General features: G+C 37.8%; 1 protein-coding gene across 1 annotated transcript in view; it reads left to right on the forward strand.

The window, feature by feature from the left end:
- RNF169 (ring finger protein 169) overlaps window positions 1-27626 on the forward strand; it is a 100318-nt gene that overhangs the window by 63358 nt on the left and 9334 nt on the right. The window contains exons 3-4 of the mRNA XM_007448103.1: window positions 2717-2863; window positions 8479-8597. Of these exons, the coding sequence (XP_007448165.1) occupies window positions 2717-2863; window positions 8479-8597 (266 nt within the window). The remainder of the gene's footprint in view (window positions 1-2716; window positions 2864-8478; window positions 8598-27626) is intronic.

Consider the following 27626-nt stretch of genomic DNA (forward strand, 5'->3'; position numbering starts at 1 on the left):
GGAAGTGGGAGTCTATTTATATACATATACATATACATATACATATACATACATATATATATATATATATATATATATATATATATATATATGCTTCCCCCTTTCTCACTTCTGATTAATAGTCTTGAGCTGCATTGCATACAGTTTCTCATATTGTCTTCTGTAGCCGACTGTCAAGCCAACCACTTTTATTGGCTCGTTGTCTCTCCTTGTTATACTACTCCATCCTTAACTCCTGCTACCCAATAAAGTATTCATGAATAAGCCTTCTACTCAGACTCTGACCTGCTCCCCATAACAAAGAATTATCTAACCCAAAATGTCAGTAGTGCTGAGGTTGAGAAACTGTGGTATTTGAAGCCAGTGGTTTGCTTTAAAATCTAAGCTCTTCGATATTCTAACACTGACTTCAGGAAATAACCACTGAATGTTAATTTTTGTGTCTGTAAAATGATAATGATAAGGTAAGCTCTATAAACTTAATGCCCCAAACATGGAAGAGTTCAATAAACAGCAGCTATTGATACTTCTTATTCAAGTTTATATGCTATTTTCTGACACTGAGTCATTTTCGCTGAATATAAAAACTCTTTCCTAGATACCAAGTTCTCAAGTCCTTATAAATAACCATCAAAAGGGACAAAAAAAAAAGCGCATCTGCAGAACCCAATATAGAGAAAACACCAACATGATTCATGTGAAGTTTAAATGTATATATGGGTTTTTCAATTTTGTAAATTTTTACCTTTAAGGTGATGCTGTGTTAGCAGAGACTCAACACTGCAATGAGAAGGTTGTTTTGCCAACAACACACAAGTTTATTGTCAAAAACTTTGAGAGCAGCCATAAACATTATTAGGAGGCAAAGGATGCATTCTAAAACACTAGAAAAGCCAGAGAACATAGTATGTAAACACAAGCACAAAACAAAATAACACTAAAATACGTAAAACAGGAAATTTAATATTTAGTTTTTTTAAAATAGCAACGTCTGTGTATGTATATATTGTTGGGGGCTATCCTATGCATTTCGGATGTTTAGTAGCAGTTCCTGGCCTCTACCCACTAGATGCCAGTAGCACCACACACCTTATCCCCTCAGTTGTGACAGCCAAAAGTGTCTCCAGACATTGCCAGATGTATCCTGAGAGGCAAAATCATCCTTGGTTGAGAACAACCGAGGTAAACATAGATTTGAATTCCAGCTCCAAGGCTATGGCTCTGTGAATTTGCCATAGTTTTTTTTAAACCTTAGTTTTGTTTTTTAATTTTTAAAGTAGAAATGAGATAATGTAACAGTGCTTTAGCTCCGCACCTGAAACATAGAGTTCAGTAAATGATAACATGATGCTAAAATCTGTTTTTTGTGTGTGCCACTCTGCCTTTCTATCCTCTAAAAGTGAAATGCTCCTTTGTAGCCTGTGGTCATCTAAGATCATTAAAAGGCATTGATCTAAGATCATAAAAAGGCATTGATCTTTCATGTGGGCAGTTAGCATAGACTTCAGGTTAGCTTTCTGCCTAGCTATGGGTTAGCTTTCTTCCTCTTGTGTTCTTGTTTGACTTGGGCAGAGTTGGGAGTACATTATTTCATTTGAATCTCCTCCTGACGTAACATTGTTTATGGTGTTCTTTGCATATTCATAACCTCTTGAATTAGACCCAGCATGTTAAAGACTAGTTCAGGCTTATTGGAATCATACCTATGGAAATTGGAAAGATAAGACTAAATCTTATTGTTGTTTATTGTTATTGTTGTTTTTGTTTTTTAACCCAGTTGACAGCCAATGAAAAATATTTATTTGTTCTTTAGTTTTATTTTATAAGTATGATTAAAATATTAATAGCCTAGAATTGCTTTCATATACATTGTCATTTAAATTTTATTAAAATCCCAGGCAATGAAAAGAGAATAAAGGGAGGTTAGGAAAGGGAACTCTTGATATACTCTAAGTATATAGCAAGATACTGCAGTAAATACTTTATATTATTATCTCATTTATTTCTTACAACAATATCTGCAAAGTAAGTAGAGTTATCCTGTTTTGTAGGTGAGCATATGGTGGTTCATTTGCCCAAGATCATATAGCTGCTAAGTAAGTGACAGAACCAGTAGAACCCAGGTTTTAAATTCCAAAACCCATCTTATTTTCATAATGCCATGCTACCTCCCCCAAATGAGAAGCATATTAGTCTGCCTTAACTTTCTTTGTAGACAATGTATCTTGACCTATCCTGTGGATCACAAGATCCACATAAATTGTAGGACGTTGGAACTGTGATAAGCCATTTTTTCTGTTTCCAGTAGGCCCAAAGACCTGTCTTGCCTAGACCAACTTCTCTGGCCCTCTGTGGCCTACATCTTTGCTGTTCTCCTGGTCCAGTGCAGTTATATCTGGTTTATGGGAGTAAGGAAAGTTTTTAGGTTCCACCTTTTTTGGCTAAGTGAATAAACCTTATTTTTTGATTATGTGTATTATCTTAGCCTTTGTGATTTCATATTGCTCAAGAATGCAGAGCACTTAAATCTTAAGCCATGAAGGGAATGTTTGGCAAGATTCAAGTAAAAGTAGACTTAAAAATTAAGAGGGCTTTATAGCAAATAAGAAAATAGTCTCAAAACTTTCCTGTTTGTTCTAATAGACTACTGAGTAAAAGATGTTTTTAAGTCTATAGTTGCCTAAAACTACTGTCTTGGTGTGATTTGTATTTTTAGCTGAGAGAAGAAAAGTTACAAGAGGAGAAAACCTCTGAAGATCAAATCCACAGGCTGTTACCAGAGGATACAGAAATGGGAAAAAGGAAAATGGATGAACAGAAAAAAAGAGATGAGCCATTAGTACTGAAGACAAATCTAGAGCGTGTAAGTAGATCACCTTTTTGATGGACACCTGCCTCAAAATCAGCAATGAGCCCAGGTGATGTGGATCTGAAAAACCTTTGTTGGTGAATAGTAACAGTCATTGACTGTGCTGCTTAAGAATAGTGAAGAACTTAGCATTCAGATGGAGAGCTGGAGAAAATGATTTGTGAATGGGACAATGAGACTTGTGTGGAAAGATTAAGCGGGAACAGTGGGGAAAAAAGGTGAGTGAGAGGAAAAACCTAGTATAGTTTACTACTTGTGGTAAGTTTTATTACATATATTGTCATTTTGATTTATGAGTTATTTGACATCTGAGTTCTGTATGTGTTATATCCTCAACTAGATTTCCTTATAGTTTGTATTTTACTTCCCTTTACTCTTTATAATGCCCCAAACAGCACAGTTCTAGTTACAAAGTAGGTCCTCAATATTAGATTACTTAGTTTAAACTTAACCTAATTATACTTCTAATTGGGCCAAATCTTGCCTGAATTTTTTTTGTTACTTATTTACCAAGCAAATTACTGGAAAATGTTGTAAATGGTATATTTAACTAATACAAGAAAGCACTTTTGGAGGATCCACTGATTACAGTTCAAATGGATGATTACAATTGTTTTTTTTTTTTCTTTAGTAATTCATATTGGATTAGACATCTTCTATTACTTGCTATATGTACTTAGCATACCTTTAGAGTCATATCTATTAAAATGTTTTGTGATTCAGGCTTATTAGTATTTCAGGCTATATTTTTAATTAGGTGGATTTAATAAAGCTTTACCATATATAAAGACAGACAACATACCAGAATAGAGGGAAAAAATATCTCTAGACCTGAAGTCTGCCTGTTAAACAGGTCCCGGCATTGTAACAGATTGTACAACTTTGGCCAGGTTAATTTCTCTGTGCTTTAGGTGTACTCTTTGCAAAAGCATTTTTCCTGAACTTCAAAATTTGAGATTACTTAAGCTTTCTTGGATTGATAGTATTTGCTGACTGTCAATGTATATGTGGGGCTTTTTTACCCCAGTTATAATAATAATAATTGTTACTATTTAATTATTGTTAAAAACAATCATTTGCATTCCAACCTTCTAAAAGATTCAGTTTAACAAATATGAAATGCTTATGTACTCTCAATGCTCTGTTCATTGGGAACTACAAAAGGAAAAAGACTGCTTTTGGAGAGAATACAGTTTATCTAGGAAGGCAAGAATAAAATATATGATAGTCTTGTGCATATAGTATGTCTTCTGACTAATAGCCCCAACTGTTGTCTGTAGTCTCTAAAGACCGCAAACTCTGCCTCTTCATCCCAACAGGACTGTCCATTAGTGTCCTCAGGGAAAACAGCCCAGAAAGACATTTCTTTTTAGGACAAACCAATTTTGACAAAGAGAGCTTACTCTTTACTGTGGTCCTTTTGATAGAAAGAACCTATTGTTTTCGGCCTTGCCGGATCTAGGTTTCCTCCAGGAAATGATCTCTAGTATTAATTCATAGCAAGGATGGGAAATTGCTCTAATTATTTTTTCTTTTGCCACTGTAATCTTTGAAGTAGAAATTAATTACATCAACCTAAAATTTAATCTTAAAAGGAATCAGGAAGTACAAATCCTGATTGGCAATGGCCAGTTTTGCAAAATTTCCTGTACATTGAATAAAATCAGATCTATGAACACTTTAAGTTTTAGATTTTTGTGATTTTACCTTTTTTCTGTTTGCTTTTATATTTTATATTTTTGAGGACTTTTAAAATTTTACTTTAAATATGTCTTAAGAAATTTTGGTGTTGAACAAATAATTTCATTTAGTTTAGCCAAGGATGCATTCATATTGGGACTGAAAAGAAGCTCAAGTGGTCTCAGTGAAAAGCCAGCTGAAGGATTATATTTTATATAGAGAGTATTATGATTAGAGCTGGACTGATCATTTCACCGTCCTGCTCCAAAAACCTCAGTGGCTCCCCATTTCCTGTGGAATTAAATGAGAACTCTTCACCCCAACATTCAGGTCCTTAGTATTATTCTAGCTTATCTTTCCATTTTTGCTTACATCCGAGAACTCCAGGGAACAGAGCTGTTTGCTTTCCCCCAAATGTATAATCTATGCTTTCCCTCCTGAGAATCCTTGCTCTTGCATTTCATCTCATTGAAATGCCACTGACCTTACCTGTTGAAAGGCTATTTATCTTTCCATGTCTAGTTTAAAAGCTGTCACCTTCCTGGAACCTATAGGGATTCCTCACTTTTTCTCCACTCCCATCATCCATTCTCTTCAACTTTCCTCTCCTCACTTTGTAACTTTTATAGGACTTATTTCATTCTTCCTTACATTATGGTTATTTGTGTGTTTGTGTTTCTCTACTTAATTTGTAAGTTTGTTAAGTATAGGAAATGTGTCTTACTGTTTTTTAAATCTCCCATAGTACCTTGCACATCACAAGTGTTTGATATGTGTTTATCAAGTTGAATCCAAATAGAGGAAGAGAAGTGCTTATTCTAGAAACAGTTATTTGTTCAGAAAGAAAATAAAATAGGCACGATGTTTAATTTATTACGATTTGTTATGGTGCAGTTAATACCGACAGTAGTGCAAATTGTTGGAAAACAATTTGGTGTAACAATTATAGTCATACTAAAGATTATAAAGTTGAAAGTGAAAAATTGCTTGTCATCCCATAGCCTAGAGATAACTCCTATAAACATTTTGGTGAATATCCTTCCAGACTTCACTTCTAAGTGTGTTTGTGTGTGTGTGTGTGTGTGTGTGTAAAATATATTGTTTTTCTTTTCAGAAAATGTAACCCAGTATACATATTGTTTTATAACCTTCTTTAATAAATTATAAGTCCTAGATGTCTTTCCATGTAAATAAAGAATCCCATATCATTATTTAGTGGTCTGCTAGTTATTCTTTACTGTAGAATTTATCCAATTAATTAATCTGTTGATATTTTGCTGTCTTAAACCACTGCTGTGATGAAATCCATGTATCTCATTAGTTCCTTGTAGATTACTAGAAGTGGAATGATCAGATCAAAGGGAGTGTACTTTTTGTACTTATTATTCAGTTGACCTCCAGAAAGTTTGTATTAAACTTTGAACTTTAAAGTTTGTATTAAACAGTAGTAAACAAATGTGCTAAACTAATTTCCTCACACCCTTGCCAACCCTGGGTATTATCATTCTTTTAATTTTTTTTAGGCACAACATTTTAAAAAATATCATTTTAGAGATTTCCATTTTAGGAATCCATAGTCCTATACGCTTGTTTTTATCCAAAGTTAAAGATGAGAGGTAAATATTTTCCTATCTTATGGCTCTAGGTTTCGTGAGGGTAGAAATATAGAGGGATTGGGGGTCAGGGTACCTTCTGTTTATATAATTATTTATTTATAATAATGTAAATTTATTTTCAACAATTAAAAGGAACCTGGCATATACCTATTATAATACCAAGAGTTTTTTCTTAAAAGATTAATAGTATTAAAATTGATATAAATAAAATCTATCTCTTTTTTTTTTTTTTTTTTTTTTTTTTTAATCGGTGGCTTAGCGGCCATGGCTCACGGGCCCAGCCGCTCCGCGGCATGTGGGGTCTTCCCGGACCGGGGCACGAGCCCGTGTCCGCTGCATCGGCAGGCGGACTCTCAACCACTGCGCCACCAGGGAAGCCCTAAAATCTATCTTTTGTTGAGCACTTACTACTTGTGAGCTAATGCACTATGTGTTTTTAATGGTTTATCACAATATACGTAGTAGACAGATCATGTTTAATTTTATAGATGAGAAACTGAGGCTCAAAAAGGTAAAGCAATTAACCTATAGTGACAGTGATAGCTAAGTAATAGAGCTGGAATTTGAACATTCTTTTATTTGGTACCGAATTGATTATGCAGAAAGACCTAAAAAAAATTGCCATTATTTATCCCGTTGAGTCTATTGATGTCAAAACTTTTTCTTTCTTTCCAATAAATTTGGTAATGGGTTAGTGCTATTAAAGTTTCTCCAGTGAATAGTTTGTACAACAGGGTTCTTTAAGGAGTGATAGATACCCTACAGAATTGAAAAGCTTCTCTGTAAATTGTAATCCTTCAACTGTTTCTTAAAGGCTGTTGGAAACATAGCCTGTTGTATGAATGTGCCTATCAACCTAGAGAATAACAAGGCATTTAAGGAATACAGGGTACTCTGAGCCATAAGATGCCTTGCATGCCTCTGTCTACAACTCTAACTTTGATAGTCATTGAATCATTAGAAAACTGGTTAATCATTAGATTATTAGACTTTTTTTGTTTACCTACTATATAATGGTATCAGAAGTTTTAAAGAAAAGGTGGTCACTTGCTCTCAAAGAGTCTGTTGTCTACAGCAGAAATCAGACTCCTAAATAAGAAGCTACAGTTCAGTGTGATTAGTTGCTCCCCCTATAAAGAAGACACTCATATTGAATCATGAGCAAATCCTCATATGTGTATGCAAAAGACACACGTAAAAGAAACTTTGAATGTAAATTTAAAGACTCAAAAAGAGACTCTAAAATAAAATGAAGGTAAATGAATGAGTGTCAGCAAGATGGAAAAAGCTGATCTAAGGGTGTTTGGAAGCGAAAGTGACATTTAAGATGCCTCTGAAAGGCCAATGAGTATTTTATAGGCAGAGAATGTGGAAGGAGAATCTTAGGCAAAGGGAAGAATAGCATGTGCAAAAGAATAGGAGTTTTGAAAGACTATGATGATGCATGTGGAGAGTAGAAAGTAGTATGATTGCAGTAGAGCTCAAGGAGTTCCCTGTGTCGGAACTGGTGGGAGAAAAACTTGGAGGAATATCGGATCTAGTTTCTGAAGGTTATTGGATCATGCTGAGGTATTTAGACTTTATCCTGAAGTCACCAGTGGTTAAGCAGGGGAGTGATGGGATTCTGTCTGTGTGTTTGATAATATGGAGGGGGTTGCAGGGAAGAAAGGCTGGAGAGAGCAAGACCCATAAGTAGATTATTGCAGTAGTCAAGGCAGAAGATGATGAGAATCTAAGGAAAGACAGTGACAATGAGTATTCATGAGAAGAGTTAGATCTGAAAGACATTCGAGGAGTAGAATGGAGCAAAGTAGAAATAACGTGGAGGCATTTTGGAGACAGATGCTCTGGATCACAGTGCCAACGTTAACTACTTATTAGCTCTACAATCCTAGGCAGATTAACTACTCTGAGCCTCAGTTTTCCATCTGTAAAAGGTAATAATCCCTTCTTAGTGGGGTAGGTTAAAGAGTAGATGAAATAAAATACTTGGGTGTGTTGGGGTACTCAAAACCTCTATACGATGTTATTATGACTTTGAAGAAAGGAAAGGAAAGAGTCATGGGTGACACTGAAGCTTCTAACTGGGTTGGTAGGGGGACTTAGAGAAGAGAAATATTGAGTTTGACTTTGGAGTCAAACTGCAGTTTGAGCTGCATTTGGGATATCCAGATTGGGATCCCAAGAGGCAGTTGGAAACATAGATTGGAACTCACAGAGAACATATAATAGAAAGAGAGATTTGAACAATAGCTTTGGGAGATTCCATGGGAACCCCCAATGGACAGTGTTGTCTCCCTTGTCTCCTGCCAGTGTCCTGCACGTCTCTCAGATTCAGAGAATGAAGAACCTTCTCGAGGCAAGATGATACAGACACACCGCTCGGCATTTGTTTCCAAGAACAACTCCTACTCCCTATCTTTCCTGGCAGGGTAAGAGACTGATACTGAATCCATTCAGGGTTCTTTCATTTTGGGATATGAGACAAAAGGGACTGGGGGAGCTTTAAAGTGTTTGTTGTAGCTACTTTGGGGGAGGTGGGAGTGAGGGAAAATGGGGGAACTGGTTTTCAAATATGGGTTAGGAATAAGGGGCTGACCTGAAATTTTAAAAGTAAATTTTACCCATTTCGGGTATCCTCAGGGTAAGATTGTACTAATTGCTCTGCTGCAGAGTTGAACTTTCTTTTCTGGGAGAAAACAAGAAAGCCTTCTTCAACAACCATTGATATTGAAGACAATATCCATGGATTTTCTTTGTGGACTTTTTTCCTCTTAATAGGAACTTGAGGCCAGAGTTGATTTATTTTCAACGCCTGGAACTAAAATGTATATTGATAGGTTTCAAGAGGGCAAACTAAAAAGTTTTTAAGACCTTTGTCAAGGCACTTCTTGTTCCTTTAGACTTTGCAGGCCCTGGGGAGGAAAGGAAGGAGGAATTGGATGAATATTGGGTGATGGAAGAATAATGAAGAGCTTGGTGGAAGGAAGGAAAGAAGGATGGATAGATGGATGGATAGGTAGGTAGGTAGGTAGGTAGATAGATAGCAGGAGGGAAAGGAAGGGAAGAAGAAATGAAAGAAGGGAGGAAGGCTGGAAGGAATCATTTATTCAACAGACAGTAGGTACTATGTGCCATGCCCTCTCTTTTAATATAAAAAGACACAGTCTTTACCCCATTTTGTTGTCTTTTTTGATTTAGAGCTGGCATTGCTCACCCTTATTTCTAGGGTTCTTCTCCTTCCCACAGCACTATGAAGTGTCTCTCTCTTGCTGGTCCTATGGACATATACCTGGACCCTTTATATCTTAAGGCTTTTTATTGCTACTCACTAATAAATATGACGAAAAAAATCTACCAAGTTTAAGAATGTTATAAAGTTCATGCTATTGTGAACCCTGTTCTTTTTATATCTGAATCCTTTTGGTATATGTTCTGATTTTCCTGTTCTTTTTCTTTTTTAAATTTTATTGGAGTATAGTTGATTTACAATGTTGTGTTAGTTTCAGGTGTACAGAAAAGTGATTCAGTTATACATGTACATATATTCATTCTTTTTCAGATTCTTTTCCCATATAGGTTATTACAGAATATTGAGCATTTCCTGTTATTTCTGTGAGTAAAATTCGCTAAACCTCTCCTTCTCTTAAATGCCTCCCCTTCTCTGGGTGATGGTAACTCCTTCCAGGAAGGCCCTTTACTGAACAGTTTATTCACTCATTTGACATTTGTTGAATGGCCACTGGATTGTAGCCACTGTAGCTTGACTGATGAAATGAGAACCCAATACGTAAGATGTAAGCCAGTGTACTTAACCTTTTATGGTGATGATGAAACTCTTGCTTTGTGCATATGAGCTTGAACTATAGATGCCCTGTAAAGTTAAAAAATTAAAGATTGCTTGACTAAGAATCGTCAGCTTCTGAATGTGTATGTGGATTTCTCCCCATTTATAGTGGGTGTATCTTAATGATTATTGGAGGGATCTACTGGAAAGAGAAGAAGATCATGTTAGTTCCAATCAAGTCACAATAAATATCCCCTGAAACAAATAAATGTTGCTTTAGGCAATCTGTGATTAGTCAGTTAATATCTCTTCATTTGAAATTACTTGGGAAAAAGGAAAATTTTATTAAAACCCAAATATGATGCCAAGGCCAAATTGCCCCAGTTAATTGGAGTGGACACTGGATAGGTGAACTACTTATTACCAATTCCAGTCTCTACCCCTGTAATTCATTCTTTTAAAGTGGGTAGAAGGTTAATATGTTGTTACTTAGAAATGCCTACCAAGGAACTTAGAAAATTCTTCTCTAAAGGGCAAAATGTAAAGTCTGTACAGAGGGGTGTGCTTTTGATTATGTGTGGCTCTGGAATATGTGTGGTATATCTTCTTTTCCTGCTCCTTGGCCCATTCTTGCCCTTAGTATGTATCGTTGAGTCACAATGGGATTAATTTATAAGAAAATATTTACTTAACATGTTATTGTTAAGAAATGTTGCAATCAGTATTATACATATATGGATTTCAGCATTTATTTTTTCCAAATATCCAAGGTTGTGGGTTGAGTTCAGTTATTAGTACAGTTTTTTAAAAAATTAATTGGATTTGGTTGGTAGGGTTATCTTTTTAGGAAATAGTTTGCTGATGTCATGGAAACTTTAGGTTGGAAAATTTATTATGGTAATATTGTGAATTGCATCTCTTATTTAGTCAACATGTTTTACTTCTTAGTTAAGAAAATATTAAGTTTCAATTCTAAATGATATTTAGGAAAGCAATATGAAGTTGTTAGTGCTGACAATGAGATGAGGCATATGGATATATTAAAAAAGAATTAGCCTGGTGATGGTTGCATAGCGATGTGCCTGTAAACTTAAAATGGTAACTTTCATGTTATATATATTTTACCACAAGAAAAAAAGAATTAGCATTGTTAACAGTTTGGGGATATTTCAAATGCATTTTTTTCTGTCAAGCAATAACAGAAGAATAGGTTTTTCTCTGCAAGTTTGTTTCCTAAAGAGAGTTCATCTGTAAAAGCTTTAAAGTTTTTTACATCTGTATTTAAATCAAATTAATCTGCATTTATTTTACTTATCTACTTTATAAACTTTTCTTTCTTAAGCCCAAAAGCATGGAGTTAAGAGTGAGTAGTCCTGATAGGATGGTTATTTTGGAAGGAATCCATCAATAGATTCTGGCCGAGTCTTGCCAGTAGCTCAGTCTATTTTCATTTGAAACATTCAAAGCAAAGAATGTTTTGCAGCACTATTAATAAAGTTCTGTAGCCCTTTGAAAATGAAACTTCTTCCAAATAGGCAGATAGAGTAATAGTTAACCCAAGGTCATTTCTAAGTAAATTATAAAATATATGTGAATTGAAAAGAATTAACTTGAACCATAAGATGTATAATTATAAAGTTAGGCTTTTATTTTAAATATCTGAAAAACTGGTTTGTTTATTTGTTTAAATTTATTTCCCTTCATCCCTCATGCCCTCTTCACCACTAGAAGAATCAAACAAAAAACGTGGTTGTAAGTTATTCTAAAAACTCAGTCTGGAAAAACTTTCTCTGTTGAGCTAGTGTCTTTTCTAAGAGCTACACGTTCAGTTGTGTTTTCCTCTTTGCTTTGGCTGTCAGGAAGTTTAGAATTAAGAGAGAGTTTTCAATTCAGTCATCATGACCTTCCAACATGGCATATAATTAAAGAAATAATTTTTGGTATACTCTTCTCATATTTATTACTTAATGTGGTCTTTATTCTCTATTAACGCTCATTCTTTATGTATTTTTACTGTAAGTCACTTAAAATTCTTCTTGGGAATAGGGTATAACCATAAAAAGAAATATAATCAAACCATCTATCCTCCTTCCAGTTTAAAAAATGAAGAAGAGAAGGTGATGCAGTAATGCCAGTACTGCCATTCTGTACAAAATTTTATCTTAAGTAAATGGTGCCTAGTGAGATTACTGGCATATAAGCCTTCAGTGAGTATAGCTGCTGCTGTTTTGTTGTTATCTTCTTTTAGAACTCTTAGAACTGAAAAGGATCTTAAATATTGTTTTATCTAATTCCTTTGTTTTATGGGTGAGAAGACTAAAGCTCAGCGAGAGACCATGGCTTGCCAAATCTTAGACTGCTAGAGTAGTAGGACAGTGAGTTAGAACTGAGATTTCTTGGCTCTTTCCACTATACCCTTTTGTCCACCATGACTTTCTTATAGATCCCTATGCTGCCTCTGCCCATTTTCCCACTAGGCTTTAAATCCTTTGCAAGCAGGGACAAAAATCTTGTTTACCATTATATTCACAGTACTTAGTACAGTGCTTGGCACATAGTAGAGGCTCAATAAATACTTGTGGAATGTTTAATGAGATAGGTCTTGTGCCCTTGGGTAGGTTAAAGGGGGCTTTTTCAGAATTGTCAAACTTGCAGAGTCTCTAGGAGGGAGGACTCTGGGAGCTGTGGAGGAAACAGATTGGCTGGTGGCTGTTGTTTAGACTAGATTCCATTGGATTAATATGGGATTTAGGGGGAGTCTAATGACCACATTGATAAAGCTTTTATACTATAAAGTTGCCTTTAGCTCTTTAATACATTAACAGTAGCTTATGAGGATCCTTTTTATAGATTCTGTAAAAGAAAAATCTGTGTTACACTGAGTAATAATTAAGCCTTAATTAAGTAGAAATTAACTACATTATTTTGTTTTCTAATGTCCAAATACTTTAAGCCTGAGTCTGTGGTTCAGAGTGGGGTGCAGCAAAAGAGACCTGAAGTGTCTGTGCTTCCTCTAAGGTGTGTGTGTAAGGAGAGACAGAGACAGAGACAGAGACTGACTGCAGACTCAGTCATATTAACTGCATGCCCAGCCAGTGTTGGAGTGAATTAAAATATGCAGACTTGTTCCTCTTTTTTAAAATGAATGAATGAAAATATAGATGCTTTCAGCGGACAGATACCAGACACATAAATGATGTGATACTGCAGGACTAGCTGTATTATTTTTTAATTAATTTATTTTATTTTTGGCTGTGTTGGTTTTTCGTTGCTGTGCATGGGCTTTCTCTAGTTGCAGCGAGCGGGGGCTACTCTTCCTTGTGGCGCACAGACTTCTCATCGCGGTGGCTTCTCCTGTTGCAGAGCGTGGGCTCTAGGCACGTGGGCTTCAGTAATTGTGGCTCGCGGGCTCTAGAGCACAGGCTCAGTAGTTGTGGCGCGCAGGCTTAGTTGCTTCGCGGCATGTGCGATCTTACTGGACCAGGGCTTGAACCTGCGTCTCCTGCATTGGCAGGCGGATTCTTAACCACTGTGCCACCAGGGAAGCCCTGGAGGGCTAGCTTTAGAATTGATGAAAGGAGGCAAACCAGAGAGATGAGGGTGGAGAAGCCAGTCTACGGAGTTTTAGGGAATTAGTGGTGTGAGCTTGAGTAAAATCAGTTGACCTCCTTCTGTATCATTTATGTAAAATGCAAGTTGTTATGCCATACCTATTGCTGGGCAGGGCATTTCCCTGAATGATTTCTTAAGATTCTTTTCACCTCTAAAACTGAAGTGTCTAGAAGTGGCTTAGAGCAGGGTTTTAAAAGGTGGAGGAAATGTGACCAGGGCATGAAAAGGAAAGGGTAAGAGGCAGTTAGTGAGTTCTGTAAAAATCTCAGGATTAGACTTAGCAAGTTATGTGTGGGGAATAGTCCAGACAGTAACCACGAGGGAAAGGAGACTATGAGAGAAAAATGAGGTAGTGATTTAAAAGAAACCACAAGACTTGATGATGGCCTGGGACAGGTTTTGTGTGTGCGTGCCTGTGTGTGTGTGTGTGTGTGTGTGTGTGTGTGTGTGTGTGTGTGGGGGGAGGGATAAAAGAATAGAAGCAAATCAAGTGGATGAGCTGGTTAAGAGGACAAATCTTGTTAAGAGTATGGAGTATGGATGGAAAAGGAAGGTAGCTTAAGGAGAAGTGATGTGGAATTTAAGGAGCAGGTTTTAGAGGTGTCAGTAATCTCTCTTCCATACTAAAGTGGAATATACTGGTGGTTTTCAGAGGGGTCTGGCAGGATGGTGAAGGGTAGCATCAGGGAACTAGCTTTTTCCTAGGGCTTCCTGCCATGTTCAGTACTTTACATACGTCGTTTCCTTTAGTTCTTACATTAATCGTATAAGATTTATAACATTCTCATTTTTCAGCTAAGGAAAATGCAGTTCAAAGAGGTTAAGTAACTCACCCCAGAACTTCTCACCTGAGTAGAGTGACAGAGATGGAATTGGAACTCAGGTCTCTCTTGACTCCAAAGCTGTGCTCTTTCTAGCAAACCATTGTCAGAACCCTGTGACAGAAGGCTCTGTGCTTAAGCTCTTTGTCTTGAAATGATCTACCTTTACAACAGAAAGCTTCCTTCCTTCTGTTTGTTTAAATAATTTATACCCTGTCTTGTTCTAAAAAAATACAAGATTGTACAGAGGTGGGTAAGAAGCTGTCCAGTTATCCTGTTGTTTGAGGGGACTCAAATCCTTTTGCATTACTCTAGGCCTTTTGAAATACAGCTGTGGAAACAATGTTCCTATCCATTAGCAGACAAATACTAGTGCATATCCAGAATAGGCAAATATGTAGAGACAGAAAGTAGATCAGTGGTTGCTTAGGGCTGGAGGAGAAGGCGGGGTTTAGGAGTAAGAGCCAAAGGGTATGAGGTTTCTTTATGAGGTGATGGAAATGTTTTAAAATTGTGATGGTTAAGTAGCTCTGTGAATATACTAAAAACCATTAAATTTTACACTTTAAAAAAAGAAAGAGGGACTTCCCTGGTGGCGCAGTGGTTAAGAATCCGCCGGCCAATGCAGCAGACATGGGTTCGAGCCCTAGTCTGGGAAGATCCCACATGCCGTGGAGTAACTAAGCCTGTGCGCCACAACTACTGAGCCTGTGCTCTAGAGCCCGTGAGCCACAAGTACTGAAGCCCATGTGCCACAACTACTGAAACCCGCCCGCCTAGACCCCGTGCTCTGCAATAAGAGAAGCCACCGCAATAAGAAACCCGTGCACCAAAACGAAGACCCAATGCAGCCATAAATAAATAAATTAGTAAAAAAAAAAAAAAGAAAGAAAGAAAAGAAAGAATGCTAGTATACACAAGGCAGATAACCCAACAATAAATATACAAGGGAAGGATTGTAACAAAATCTTACCCTTTTCTGGGTGCGTGGCAGCTACAGCTAGGCCTAAGGAAGCTGCTGCTTTTATTCAAGTACGTGTGTGGGGGTGGGAGGCCTCACACACCCAGGCTAGGGGCTGGGAGGAGGATCCTCTCCGACCTTCAGCTTCTTGGTGGAACTCAGCTCTTCCAGACTTGAGAGTTTGATTAAAAAACTAATGTGGTATGGGTATGTGAGAGACAGAGAGAGTGATGAGTGAGCAATTAATAACATGAGCTATCTAATGTTTTATATCATGTAATACCATTTGAAAACCCTTTAAGCAGTGCTTTATAAGCATTAAATCTTCTAGCTTTCCAGCTGCATGTTTATACTGGCTGCTCCTCCTTTTCTTTGTTTGTAAGTCAGATGCATTGTGGTTGTGGGTATTTTTAGCTTAACTAGAAATCCCAGAAACCATCTGGTCCCTTGGCAGTGGAAATTTTAAGCTAGTTGCCTTTCAGACAATGCTGTTGTCTCTTGTTTATGACTTCATTATGTGTTTGGAAGAGAGAACTTCTCTAGACGTGCTGGGTCTATTCTGTGGCAGAGTAGAGTAGAATGTAAGATCAGTATGCTGTGGTAGAAAGAGCACAGGCCTTAGAGTCTTGGAGATACAGGTTTAAACTTTGGCTTCAGCTGTATGACCTGGAAAAATCACTTGCTTCCGTTCTTTGTCTGTAAATTGAAGATGCTGATTTATAGGGTTTCTATATGGATTAAATGAGGTACAGTATATTTAAAACACACAATGCCTGACAGATAGTAGATTCCTAATAAATGATGAAGTTTTCTTTCCTTTCCTTAAGGATGTCGTAGGCATTTCTGTATATATTTTTATTCACTTATAAGAAATTTATTGAATATATCCACTATGTGCCAGGCACTGTGTGAGGGTTTTCGGAATATAGAAATGGATGTGCACAAAGGTGGGAGTAGTAGTTACTTCCTCTATTTTTTAGCAAAGGTATTGTTTGAGCTCTTAAATCTTAGGAACATTATCAAGTTTACTGCTGATGATTCTCAGCCAGCATTGAAGCCTCTTAACCTGACCAAATACTACAATAATATCTATATATTATGTTGATGGTTTACACGATATTTTCACATTCATGATTTTTGTGACTCTTCATGTGACAATAACAATGTTGGGGGAATATAGTTATATAGGAACAAAGTTTATGTATGCTATTGAAATTGAGTTGGTATTAATTTGAAATATATTGTTTTCAATTAAGATGTTAATTGTAATTTCCCAGGGCAACCACTAAGAAAATAACTAAAACATACATAGTTAAAGAAATAAGAAGGAAATCAAAATGGTACAGTAGGAGATATCTAACACAAAAGAAGGCATTAATGGAGACATTGTGGAACAAAAAGGTACAAGACATATAGAAAATAAATAGAAAAATTGCAGAAGTCCTTCCTTATCAGTAATTACATTAAATGTAAATGAATTAAACTCTCCGATTAAAAGGCAGAGATTGGCAGAATGGATTTAAAAACAGTATAGTCCAAATATATGATGAGACTCACTTTAGATCCAGAGACAGAAGTAGGTTGAAAGTGAAAAATGTAAACAGTGACCAAAAGAGAACTAGAATAGCTATACAATATGAGACAACATAGACTTTAGGACAAAAATTATTACAAGAGACAAAGAGAGGCATTGTATAATTATAAAAGGGTTAGTCTGCAAAGAAGATATAACAGCTGTAAACACATGTACACCTAATTATGGGTCCATAAAATATGTGAAGCAAAAACTGACAAAATTAAGAGGAATAATAGACATTTTAATATTAATAGTTGGAGACTTTAACACCCACTTTCAATGATGGGTAGACTATACAGATGAAAGATAAACAAAGGATATAGAGGACTTGAATAATACTGTATACTTAGCTAGAAACAAAATACCTAACTGATTCAACAAGAAATTGAAAATCTGAATAGACCTATAACAAGTGAAAAGGTTGAACCAGTAATCAAAAAACATCTGGCAAAGAAAAGCCCAGGACCAGATGGCTTCACTGGTGTTACTACCAAACATTTAAAAAAGAATCAACATGAATGTTTCTCAAACTCTTTCAAAAATTAGAAGAGGAGTGAATACTTCCCGATTCATTCATTCTTTGAAGCCAGTATTACCCTGATACCAAAGCCATATGCAGATATCATAAGAAAAGAAAACTACAGACCAATATCCTTTATGAATCTATATTCCAGCACACCGTTGGAGGAAAAAAAGTACAAGCTTTGATGCATTAGAGAGGGTAAGAGAAACACTTTGACTTAACCTGCATCACTCCTACCCCAGGGCAGCAGAACTCAGGTTCAAGAGAGATTTTCCTGGCTGGTGATTGCCCCTGTGGGAGAAAGTAAGAGCATGTGAGTGAACACCTGGCTTCTCCAACTGTATAGGAAGCCCATTTCTCTCCTGCCTCAACCAGAGTATTGAATCATGATCTACATGACCTAGGGGAAGGAAGAGTCTGGGAAAGCAGCAGATAGGACTCTCAGAGGGCATTAAAGGGATGAGGATCTTACTAACTACATTACAGACTCCACCTACAAGTCACTGGGGAAGCCTCACCTCTGGATCCTCCCAACTGGCCCATGGGCACTCCCATCGCTCCACATGCCTCATTCACACATGCTTCCACTCTGTGGCCAGTTGCCTGTGCATGCTCCCAGTGGCAGTGAGCGAGTTTTGGCTTATGGCCAGTAAGCATGTGTAGAAAGCCAGCTAGAATCTGTGGGCAAGGGAGAGACCACAAATGAGCTTTACTGCCACCCTTGGGAAAACAAAATGGAGGCTGTCAGCTTTCGTCCTGGTATGTTGGAGGATCAAGAGAAGGCATACAAGCTTGAGAATTTTGCCACAGAGGGAGAAAGCAAGGAGCTGGTGTATCCATAGAAGATCTGAGAAAATACCAGCATCCCTACCAGAGCTGTTGGAAGGTATTTCTCTCCTGAAGGCAGTTAGTAAAGTTCGGAGGAGGTGACTGCTACTTCAGATGTGAGGACAGCAATGCAAAATGTCAAGGAACATGAAAAATCAAGGAAACATGACAGCATCAAAAGATCACAACAGTCTTCCAGTATTGGATCCCCCAAAACATGGAGGTCTGTGATTTATCCAACAAAGACTTCAAATTAGCTGTTTTAAGGAGGCTCAGTGAGCTACAAGATATGGGGATATATGTATATGTATAGCTGATTCACTTTGTTGTACAGTAGAAACTAACACAACACTGTAAAGCAATTATACTCCAATAAAGATCTAAAAATAAATAAATTAATTAATAAGAGCTGAGAACTTCCCAAATCTGAGGAGAGATTTGGATATCTAAGTTTGTGAAGCTCATAGGTCACCAAACAAACTCAACTTAAAGCCATTCTCTCCAAGACACTGTATTATCAGGCCACCCAAGATGGCTGTTCTCTTGCTCTCTGTACATCCCCTGCTCAACCAGTCCCTGCTTCACCTACACACTACTCACATAACTGACCTTCCCTCTTAATCACAGAGCCTAATCAGTAAATACCTATATACTTGTACCTCCCCCCCCCATCTAGTGATTGTTCTAATCTTTAGATCAGAACATCTCCACCATGATAGCTTATCAAAGGGGCAGTAAGGGGCGTGCTCCTCTACTCGTTCTCCAGTAACTGATGAGCCAACCTGACATCAGTTCCCCCTATAACTGGTAACCTTCCTCTCCCCCAGTAGTGAAGACCACTGCCATGTCTTGCCCACTGTCTGCTGCACACAGTGGGGTGTCACTCCAGGACCTTGCTTCAGACATGTGAGATCCCTGTTTAATCCCATTGAACTAGTGATGTATCTGTTGCTGACTCTGGGCTCTTTCTTCCGTCTTGAGGCTGGGCAAGTACAGGGCTTGCAGGCATACAGGGTATGGCTCAACAGACACATGATAAAACTGTCAAATATAAAAGACAAAGTGAGCATCTTAAAAGCAGCAAGAGAAAAGGATTATAACTTACAAGGGAACTCACATAAGGCTATCAGTAGAATTCTCAACAGACATGATGCAGTCCAGAGGAATAGGATGTTATATTCAGAGCACTGAAAGGAAAAAAAACCAAAAAGCTGCCAGCCAAAATACTCTATCTAGTAAAGTTGTACTTCATATATGAAGGAGAGGTAAAGACTTTCCCAGACACACAAAAGCTGAGGGAGTTCATCACCACTAGACCTGCCTTACAAGAAATGCTGAAAGGAGTTCTTCAGGCTGAAACAAAATTATACTAATTAGTGACATGAAAAGATATGAAAATATAAAACACTCTGGTAAAGGTAAGTATATAGTCAAATTAAGAATACTTTAATAATGTTAACAAGGTGATATGTTAACCACTTAACTCTAGTATAAATGTTAAAAGGACAAGAGTATTAAAAATAACTATAGCTAAACTAATTTGTTAATGACTACACAATATAAAAAGACATCAAGTGTTTTGTGACACTGAAATGTTTTGTGACATTAGAAACAAAATGGAGGAGAGTAAAAGGGTAAAGTTTTGTTTTTTTTTTTTAACATCTTTATTGGGGTATAATTGCTTTACAATGGTGTGTTAGTTTCTGCTTTATAACAGAGTGAGTCAGTTATACATATATATATGTTCCCATATCTCTTCCCTCTTTGTCTCCCTCCCTCCCACCCTCCCTATCCCACCCCTCCAGACAGCCACAAAGAACCGAGCCGGTTTCCCTGTGCCATGCGGCTGCTTCCCACTGGCTATCTACCTTACGTTTGTTAGTATATATATGTCCATGTCTCTCTCTCGCCCTAACACACCTCACCCTTCCCCCTCCCCATATCCTCAAGTCTGTTCTCCAGTAGGTCTCTGTCTTTATTCCTGTTTTACCCCTAGGTTCTTCATAACATTTTTTTTTCTTAAATTCCATATATATGTGTTAGCATACGGTATTTGTCCTTCTCTTTCTGACTTACTTCACTCCGTATGACAGACTCTAGATCTATCCACCTCATTACAAATAGCTCAATTTCGTTTCTTTTTATGGCTGAGTAATATTCCATTGTATATATGTGCCACATCTTCTTTATCCATTCATCCGACGACGGGCACTTAGGTTGTTTCCATCTCCGGGCTATTGTAAATAGAGCTGCAATGAACATTTTGGTACATGACTCTTTCTGAATTCTGGTTTCCTCAGGGTATATACCTAGTAGTGGGATTGCTGGGTCATATGGTAGTTCTATTTGTAGTTTTTTAAGGAACCTCCATACTGTTCTCCATAGTGGCTGAACCAATTCACATTCCCACCAGCAGTGCAAGAGTGTTCCCTTTTCTCCACACCCTCTCCAGCATTTATTGTTTCTAGATTTTTTGATGATGGCCATTCTGACTGGTGTGAGATGATATCTCATTGTAGTTTTGATTTGCATTTCTCTAATGATTAATGATGTTGAGCATTCTTTCATGTGTTTGTTGGCAGTCTGTATATCTTCTTTGGAGAAATGTCTATTTAGGTCTTCTGCCCATTTTTGGATTGGGTTGTTTATTTTTTTGTTATTGAGCTGCATGAGCTGCCTGTAAATTTTAGAGATTAATCCTTTGTCAGTTGATTCATTTGCAAATATTTTCTCCCATTCTGAGGGCTGTCTTTTGGTCTTGTTTATGGTTTCCTTTGCTGTGCAAAAGCTTTGAAGTTTCATTAGGTCCCATTTGTTTATTTTTGTTTTTATCTCCATTACTCTAGGAGATGGGTCAAGAAGGATCTTGCTGTGATTTATGTCATAGAGTGTTCTGCCTATGTTTTCCTCTAAGAGTTTGATAGTTTCTGGCCTTACATTTAGGTCTTTAATCCATTTTGAGCTTATTTTTGTGTATGGTGTTAGGGAGTGATCTAATCTCATACTTTTACATGTACCTATCCAATTTTCCCAGCACCACTTATTGAAGAGGCTGTCCTTTCTCCACTGTATATTCCTGCCACCTTTATCAAAGATAAGGTGACCATATGTGCATGGGTTTATCTCTGGGCTTTCTATCCTATTCCATTGATCTATCTTTCTGTTTTTGTGCCAGTACCATACTGTCTTGATTACTGTAGCTTTGTAGTATAGTCTGAAGTCAGGCAGCCTGATTCCTCCAGCTCCATTTTTTGTTCTCAAGATTGCTTTGGCTATTCGGGGTCTTTTGTGTTTCCATACAAATTGTGAAATTTTTTGTTCTAGTTCTGTGAAAAATGCCAGTGGTAGTTTGATAGGGATTGCATTGAATCTATAGATTGCTTTGGGAAGTAGAGTCATTTTCACAATGTTGATTCTTCCAATCCAAGAACATGGTATATCTCTCCATCTGTTTGTATCATCTTTAATTTCTTTCATCAGTGTCTTATAATTTTCTGCATACAGGTCTTTTGTCTCCTTAGGTAGGTTTATTCCTAGATATTTTATTCTTTTTGTTGCAATGGTAAATGGGAGTGTTTTCTTGATTTCACTTTCAGATTTTTCATCATTAGTATATAGGAATGCCAGAGATTTCTGTGCATTAATTTTGTATCCTGCTACTTTACCAAATTCATTGATTAGCTCTAGTAGTTTTCTGGTAGCATCTTTAGGATTCTCTATGTAGAGTATCATGTCATCTGCAAACAGTGACAGCTTTACTTCTTCTTTTCCGATTTGGATTCCTTTTATTTCCTTTTCTTCTCTGATTGCTGTGGCTAAAACTTCCAAAACTATGTTGAATAAGAGTGGTGAGAGTGGGCAACCTTGTCTTGTTCCTGACCTTAGTGGAAATGCTTTCAGTTTTTCGCCATTGAGGATGATGTTGGCTGTGGGCTTGTCATATACGGCCTTTATTATATTGAGGAAAGTTCCCTCTACACCTACTTTCTGCAGGGTTTTTATCATAAATGGGTGTTGAATTTTGTCAAAAGCTTTCTCTGCATCTATTGAGATGATCATATGGTTTTTCTCCTTCAATTTGTTAATATGGTTAATCACATTGATAGATTTGCGTATATTGAAGAATCCTTGCATTCCTGGAATAAACCCCACTTGATCATGGTGTATGATCCTTTTAATGTGCTGTTGGATTCTGTTTGCTAGTATTTTGTTGAGGATTTTTGCATCTATGTTCATCAGTGATATTGGCCTGTAGTTTTCTTTCTTTGTGACATCCTTGTCTGGTTTTGGTATCAAGGTGATGGTGGCCTCGTAGAATGAGTTTGGGAGTGTTCCTCCCTCTGCTATATTTTGGAAGAGTTTGAGAAGAATAGGTGTTAGCTCTTCTCTAAATGTTTGATAGAATTCGCCTGTGAAGCCATCTGGTCCTGGGCTTTTGTTTGTTGGAAGATTTTTAATCACAGTTTCAATTTCAGTGTTTGTGATTGGTCTGTTCATATTTTCTATTTCTTCCTGATTCAGTCTTGGCAGTTTGTGCATTTCTAAGAATTTGTCCATTTCTTCCAGATTGTCCATTTTATTGGCATAGAGTTGCTTGTAGTAATCCCTCATGATTTTTTGTATTTCTGCAGTGTCAGTTGTTACTTCTCCTTTTTCATTTCTGATTCTATTGATTTGAGTCTTCTCCCTTATTTTCTTGATGAGTCTGGCTAATGGTTTATCAATTTTGTTAATCTTCTCAAAGAACCAGCTTTTAGTTTTATTGATCTTTGCTATTGTTTCCTTCATTTCTTTTTCATTTATTTCTGATCTGATTTTTATGATTTCTTTCCTTCTGCTAACTCTGGGGTTTTTTTGTTCTTCTTTCTCTAATTGCTTGAGGTGCAAGGTTAGGTTGTTTATTCGAGATGTTTCCTGCTTCTTAAGGTGGGCTTGTATTGCTATAAACTTCCCTCTTAGAACTGCTTTTGCTGCATCCCATAGGTTTTGGGTCGTTGTATCTCCATTGTCATTTGTTTCTAGGTATTTTTTAATTTCCTCTTTGATTTCTTCAGTGATCACTTCGTTACTAAGTAGTGTATTGTTTAGCCTCCATGTGTTTGTATTTTTTACTGCTCTTTTCCTATAATTGATATCTAATCTCATGGCGTTGTGGTCGGAAAAGATACTTGATATAATTTCAATTTTCTTAAATTTACCAAGGCTTGATTTGTGACCCAAGATATGATCTATCCTGGAGAATGTTCCATGAGCACTTGAGAAAAATGTGTATTCTGTTGTTTTTGGATGGAGTGTCCTATAAATATCAATTAAGTCCATCCTGTTTAATGTATCATTTAAAGCTTGTGTTTCCTTATTTATTTTCATTTTGGATGATCTGTCCATTGGTGAAAGTGGGGTGTTGAAGTCCCCTACTATGAATGTGTTACTGTCGATTTCCCCTTTTATGGCTGCTAGTTTTTGCCTTATGTATTGAGGTGCTCCTATGTTGGGTGCATAAATATTTACAATTGTTATATCTTCTTCTTGGATCGATCCCTTAATCATTATGTAGTGTCCTTCTTTGTCTCTTCTGATAGTCCTTATTTTAAAGTCTATTTTGTCTGATATGAGAATTGCTACTCCAGCTTTCTTTTGGTTTCCATTTGCATGGAATATCTTTTTCCATCCCCTTACTTTCAGTCTGTATGTGTCTCTAGGTCTGAAGTGGGTCTCTTGTAGACAGCATATATATGGGTCTTGTTTTTGTATCCATTCAGCCAATCTGTGTCTTTTGGTGGGAGCATTTAGTCCATTTACATTTAAGGTAATTATCGATATGTATGTTCCTATTCCCATTTTCTAAATTGTTTTGGGTTCGTTATTATAGGACTTTTCCTTCTCTTGTGTTTTTGTCTAGAGAAGTTCCTTTAGCATTTGTTGTAAAGCTGGTTTGGTGGTGCTGAACTCTCTCAGCTTTTGCTTGTCTGTAAAGGTTTTAATTTCTCCATCAAATCTGAATGAGATCCTTGCTGGGTAGAGTAATCTTGGTTGCAGGTTTTTCTCCTTCATCACTTTCAGTATGTCCTGCCACTCCCTTCTGGCTTGTAGAGTTTCTGCTGAGAGATCAGCTGTTAACCTTATGGGGATTCCCTTGTGTGTTATTTGTTGTTTTTCCCTTGCTGCTTTTAATATGCTTTCTTTGTATTTAGTTTTTGACAGTTTGATTAATATGTGTCTTGGCGTATTTCTCCTTGAATTTATCCTGTATGGGACTCTCTGTGCTTCCTGGACTTGATTAACGATTTCCTTTCCCATATTAGGGAAGTTTTCAACTATAATCTCTTCAAATATTTTCTCAGTCCCTTTCTTTTTCTCTTCTTCTTCTGGAACCCCTATAATTCGAATGTTGGTGCGTTTAATGTTGTCCCAGAGGTCTCTGAGACTGTCCTCAGTTCTTTTCATTCTTTTTTCTTTATTCTGCTCTGCAGTAGTTATTTCCACTATTTTATCTTCCAGGTCACTTATCCGTTCTTCTGCCTCATTTATTCTGCTATTGATCCCATCTAGAGTATTTTTCATTTCATTTATTGTGTTGTTCATCATTGTCTGTTTCATCTTTATTTCTTCTAGGTCCTTGTTAACTGCTTCTTGCATTTTGTCCATTCTATTTCCAAGATTTTGGATCATCTTTACTATCATTATTCTGAACTCTTTTTCAGGTAGACTGCCTATTTCCTCTTCATTTGTTAGGTCTGGTGGGTTTTTATCCTGCTCCTTCATCTGCTGTGTGTTTTTCTGTCTTCTCATTTTGCTTATCTTACTGTGATTGGGTTCACCTTTTTGCAGGCTGCAAGTTCGTAGCTCCCGTTGTTTTTGATGTCTGTCTCCAGTGGCTAAGGTTGGTTCAGTGCGTTGTGTAGGCTTCCTGGTGGAGGGGACTAGTGGCTGTGTTGTGGTGTATGAGGCTAGATCTTGTCTCTCTAGTGGGCAGGTCCACGTCTGGTGGTGTGTTTTGGGGTGTCTGTGGACTTATTATGATTTTAGGCAGCCTCTCTGCTAGTGGGTGGGGTTGTGTTCCTGTTTTGCTATATGGTTGGCATAGGTTGTCCAGCACTGTAGCTTGCTGGTCGTTGAGCGAAGCTGGGTGCTGGTGTTGAGATGGAGATCTCTGGGAGATTTTCGCCGTTTGATATTATGTGGGGCTGGGAGGTCTCTTCTTGACGAGTGTTCTGAAGTTGGCTCTCCCACCTCAGAGGCAGAGTCCTGACTCCTGGCTGGAGCAGCAAGAGCCTTTCATCCACTCGGCTCAGAATAAAAGGGAGAGAAAGTAGAGAGAATTAGTATAAGTAGGAGGAAATAGGAAAGAAAGAAAGAAAGAAAGAAAGAGAGGAGGGAAGGAAGGAAGGAGGGAAGGAAGAAAGAAAGAAAGAAGAAAAGAAAGGAAGAAGGCAAGAAGGAAAGAAAGGAGGGAGGGAGGGAGGAGGGAAGGAAGGAAGGAATGAGGGAAGGAAGGAAAAAATACAGAAAGAATCCGCGCCCCTGTTGCTGTGCTGTCCTCCGCGGCTCCGAAGCTCCCCGCTCCGCCTCCCGCAATCTCTGCCCGCGAAGGGGCTCCTAGTGTGTGGAGACCTTTCCTCCTTCACGGCTCCCTCCCACTGGTGCAGGTACCGTCCTTATCCTTTTGTCTCTGTTTATTCTTTTTTCTCTTGCCCTACCCAGTTACGTGGGGAGTTTCTTGCTTTTGGGAGGTCTGAGGTCTCCTGCCAGCGTTCAGTAGGTGTTCTGTAGGAGTTGCTCCACGTGTAGATGTATTTCTGGTGTATCAGTACTCCTCAACATTGTCGAGGTCATCAAAAATGAGGAAAGTATGAGAAATTGTCACAGCCAAGAGGAGCCTATGGAGACATGAATACTAAATGTAATGCTGTATCCTTGGCTTCCCGCGGCCGCCGGGGCCCGCGTCCCTGGCAAGAATCGGCTCCCGGGCCCGAGGTTTCCAGGTACCCGGAAGGGGGAGGGGGCGAGGCGGCAACAATTGGGCGGGTGAGGTCGAAGCGCGCGCCCAGGAGCGCCAAGTCTCCGAGGGGCGGCCAAGGGTAAAGTTTTGTATGCAATCGAAGTTAAGTTGTTATCAAGCATAAAATAGACTCTTAAATCTATAAGATGTTTTATATAAGCCTCCTGATAGCCACAAAGCAAAAACCTACAGTGGATTCACATAAAATAAAAAGGGAATCAAAGCATACCTTGATAGAAAATCACCAATTCACAAAGGAAGGCCACAAGAGAGGGATTAAGGAACAAGAGAACTACAAAACAGCTAGAAAACAACGACTAAGATGGGATTAGTAAATCCTTACTTATCAATAATCACTCTAAATGTAGATGGATTAAATTCTCCAATCAAAAGTCATAGAGTGGACTTGAACAAGCCTCTTAGATAGCCTCATCCACCAGAGGGCAGACAGCAGAAGAAAGAAGAACTACAATCCTGCAGCCTGTGGAACAAACACCACATTCACAGAAAGATAGACAAGATGAAAATGCAGAGGGCTATGTACCAGCTGAAGGAACAAGATAAAACCCCAGAAAAACAACTAAATGAAGTGGAGATAGGCAACCGTCCAGAAAAAGAATTCAGAATAATGATAGTGAAGATGATCCAGGACCTCGGAAAAAGAATGGAGGCAAAGATCGAGAAGATGCAAGAAATGTTTAAAAAAGACCTAGAAGAATTAAAAAACAAACAGATGAACAATACAACAACTGAAATGAAAACTACACTAGAAGGAATCAATAGCAGAATAACTGAGGCAGAAGAAAGGATAAGTGACCTGGAAGACAGAATAGTGGAATTCACTGCTGCGGAACAGAATAAAGAGAAAAGAATGAAAAGAAATGAAGACAGCCTAAGAGACCTCTAGGAGAACATTAAATGCAACAACATTCGCCTTATAGGGGTCCCAGAAGGAGAAGAGAGAGAGAAAGAACCCGAGAAAATATTTGAAGAGGTTATAGTCGAAAACTTCCCTAACATGGGAAAGGAAATAGCCACCCAAGTCCAGGAAGTGCAGAGAGTCCCATACAGGATAAACCCAAGGAGAAACATGCCAAGACACATAGTAATCAAATTAGCAAAAATTAAAGACAAAGAGAAATTATTCAAAGCAGCAAAGGAAAAACGACAAATAACATACAAGGGAACTCCCATAAGGTTAACAGCTGATTTCTCAGCAGAAACTCTACAAGCCAGAAGGGAGTGGCATGACATACTTAAAGTGATGAAAGGGAAGAACCTACAACCAAGATTACTCTACCCAGCAAGGATCTCATTCAGATTTGATGGAGAAATCAAAAGCTAAGGGAATAGA

The sequence above is a fragment of the Lipotes vexillifer genome, unplaced genomic scaffold (genome assembly GCF_000442215.2).
Source record: "Lipotes vexillifer unplaced genomic scaffold, Lipotes_vexillifer_v1.1 scaffold640, whole genome shotgun sequence".
Classification (NCBI taxonomy): Eukaryota; Metazoa; Chordata; class Mammalia; order Artiodactyla; family Lipotidae; genus Lipotes; species Lipotes vexillifer.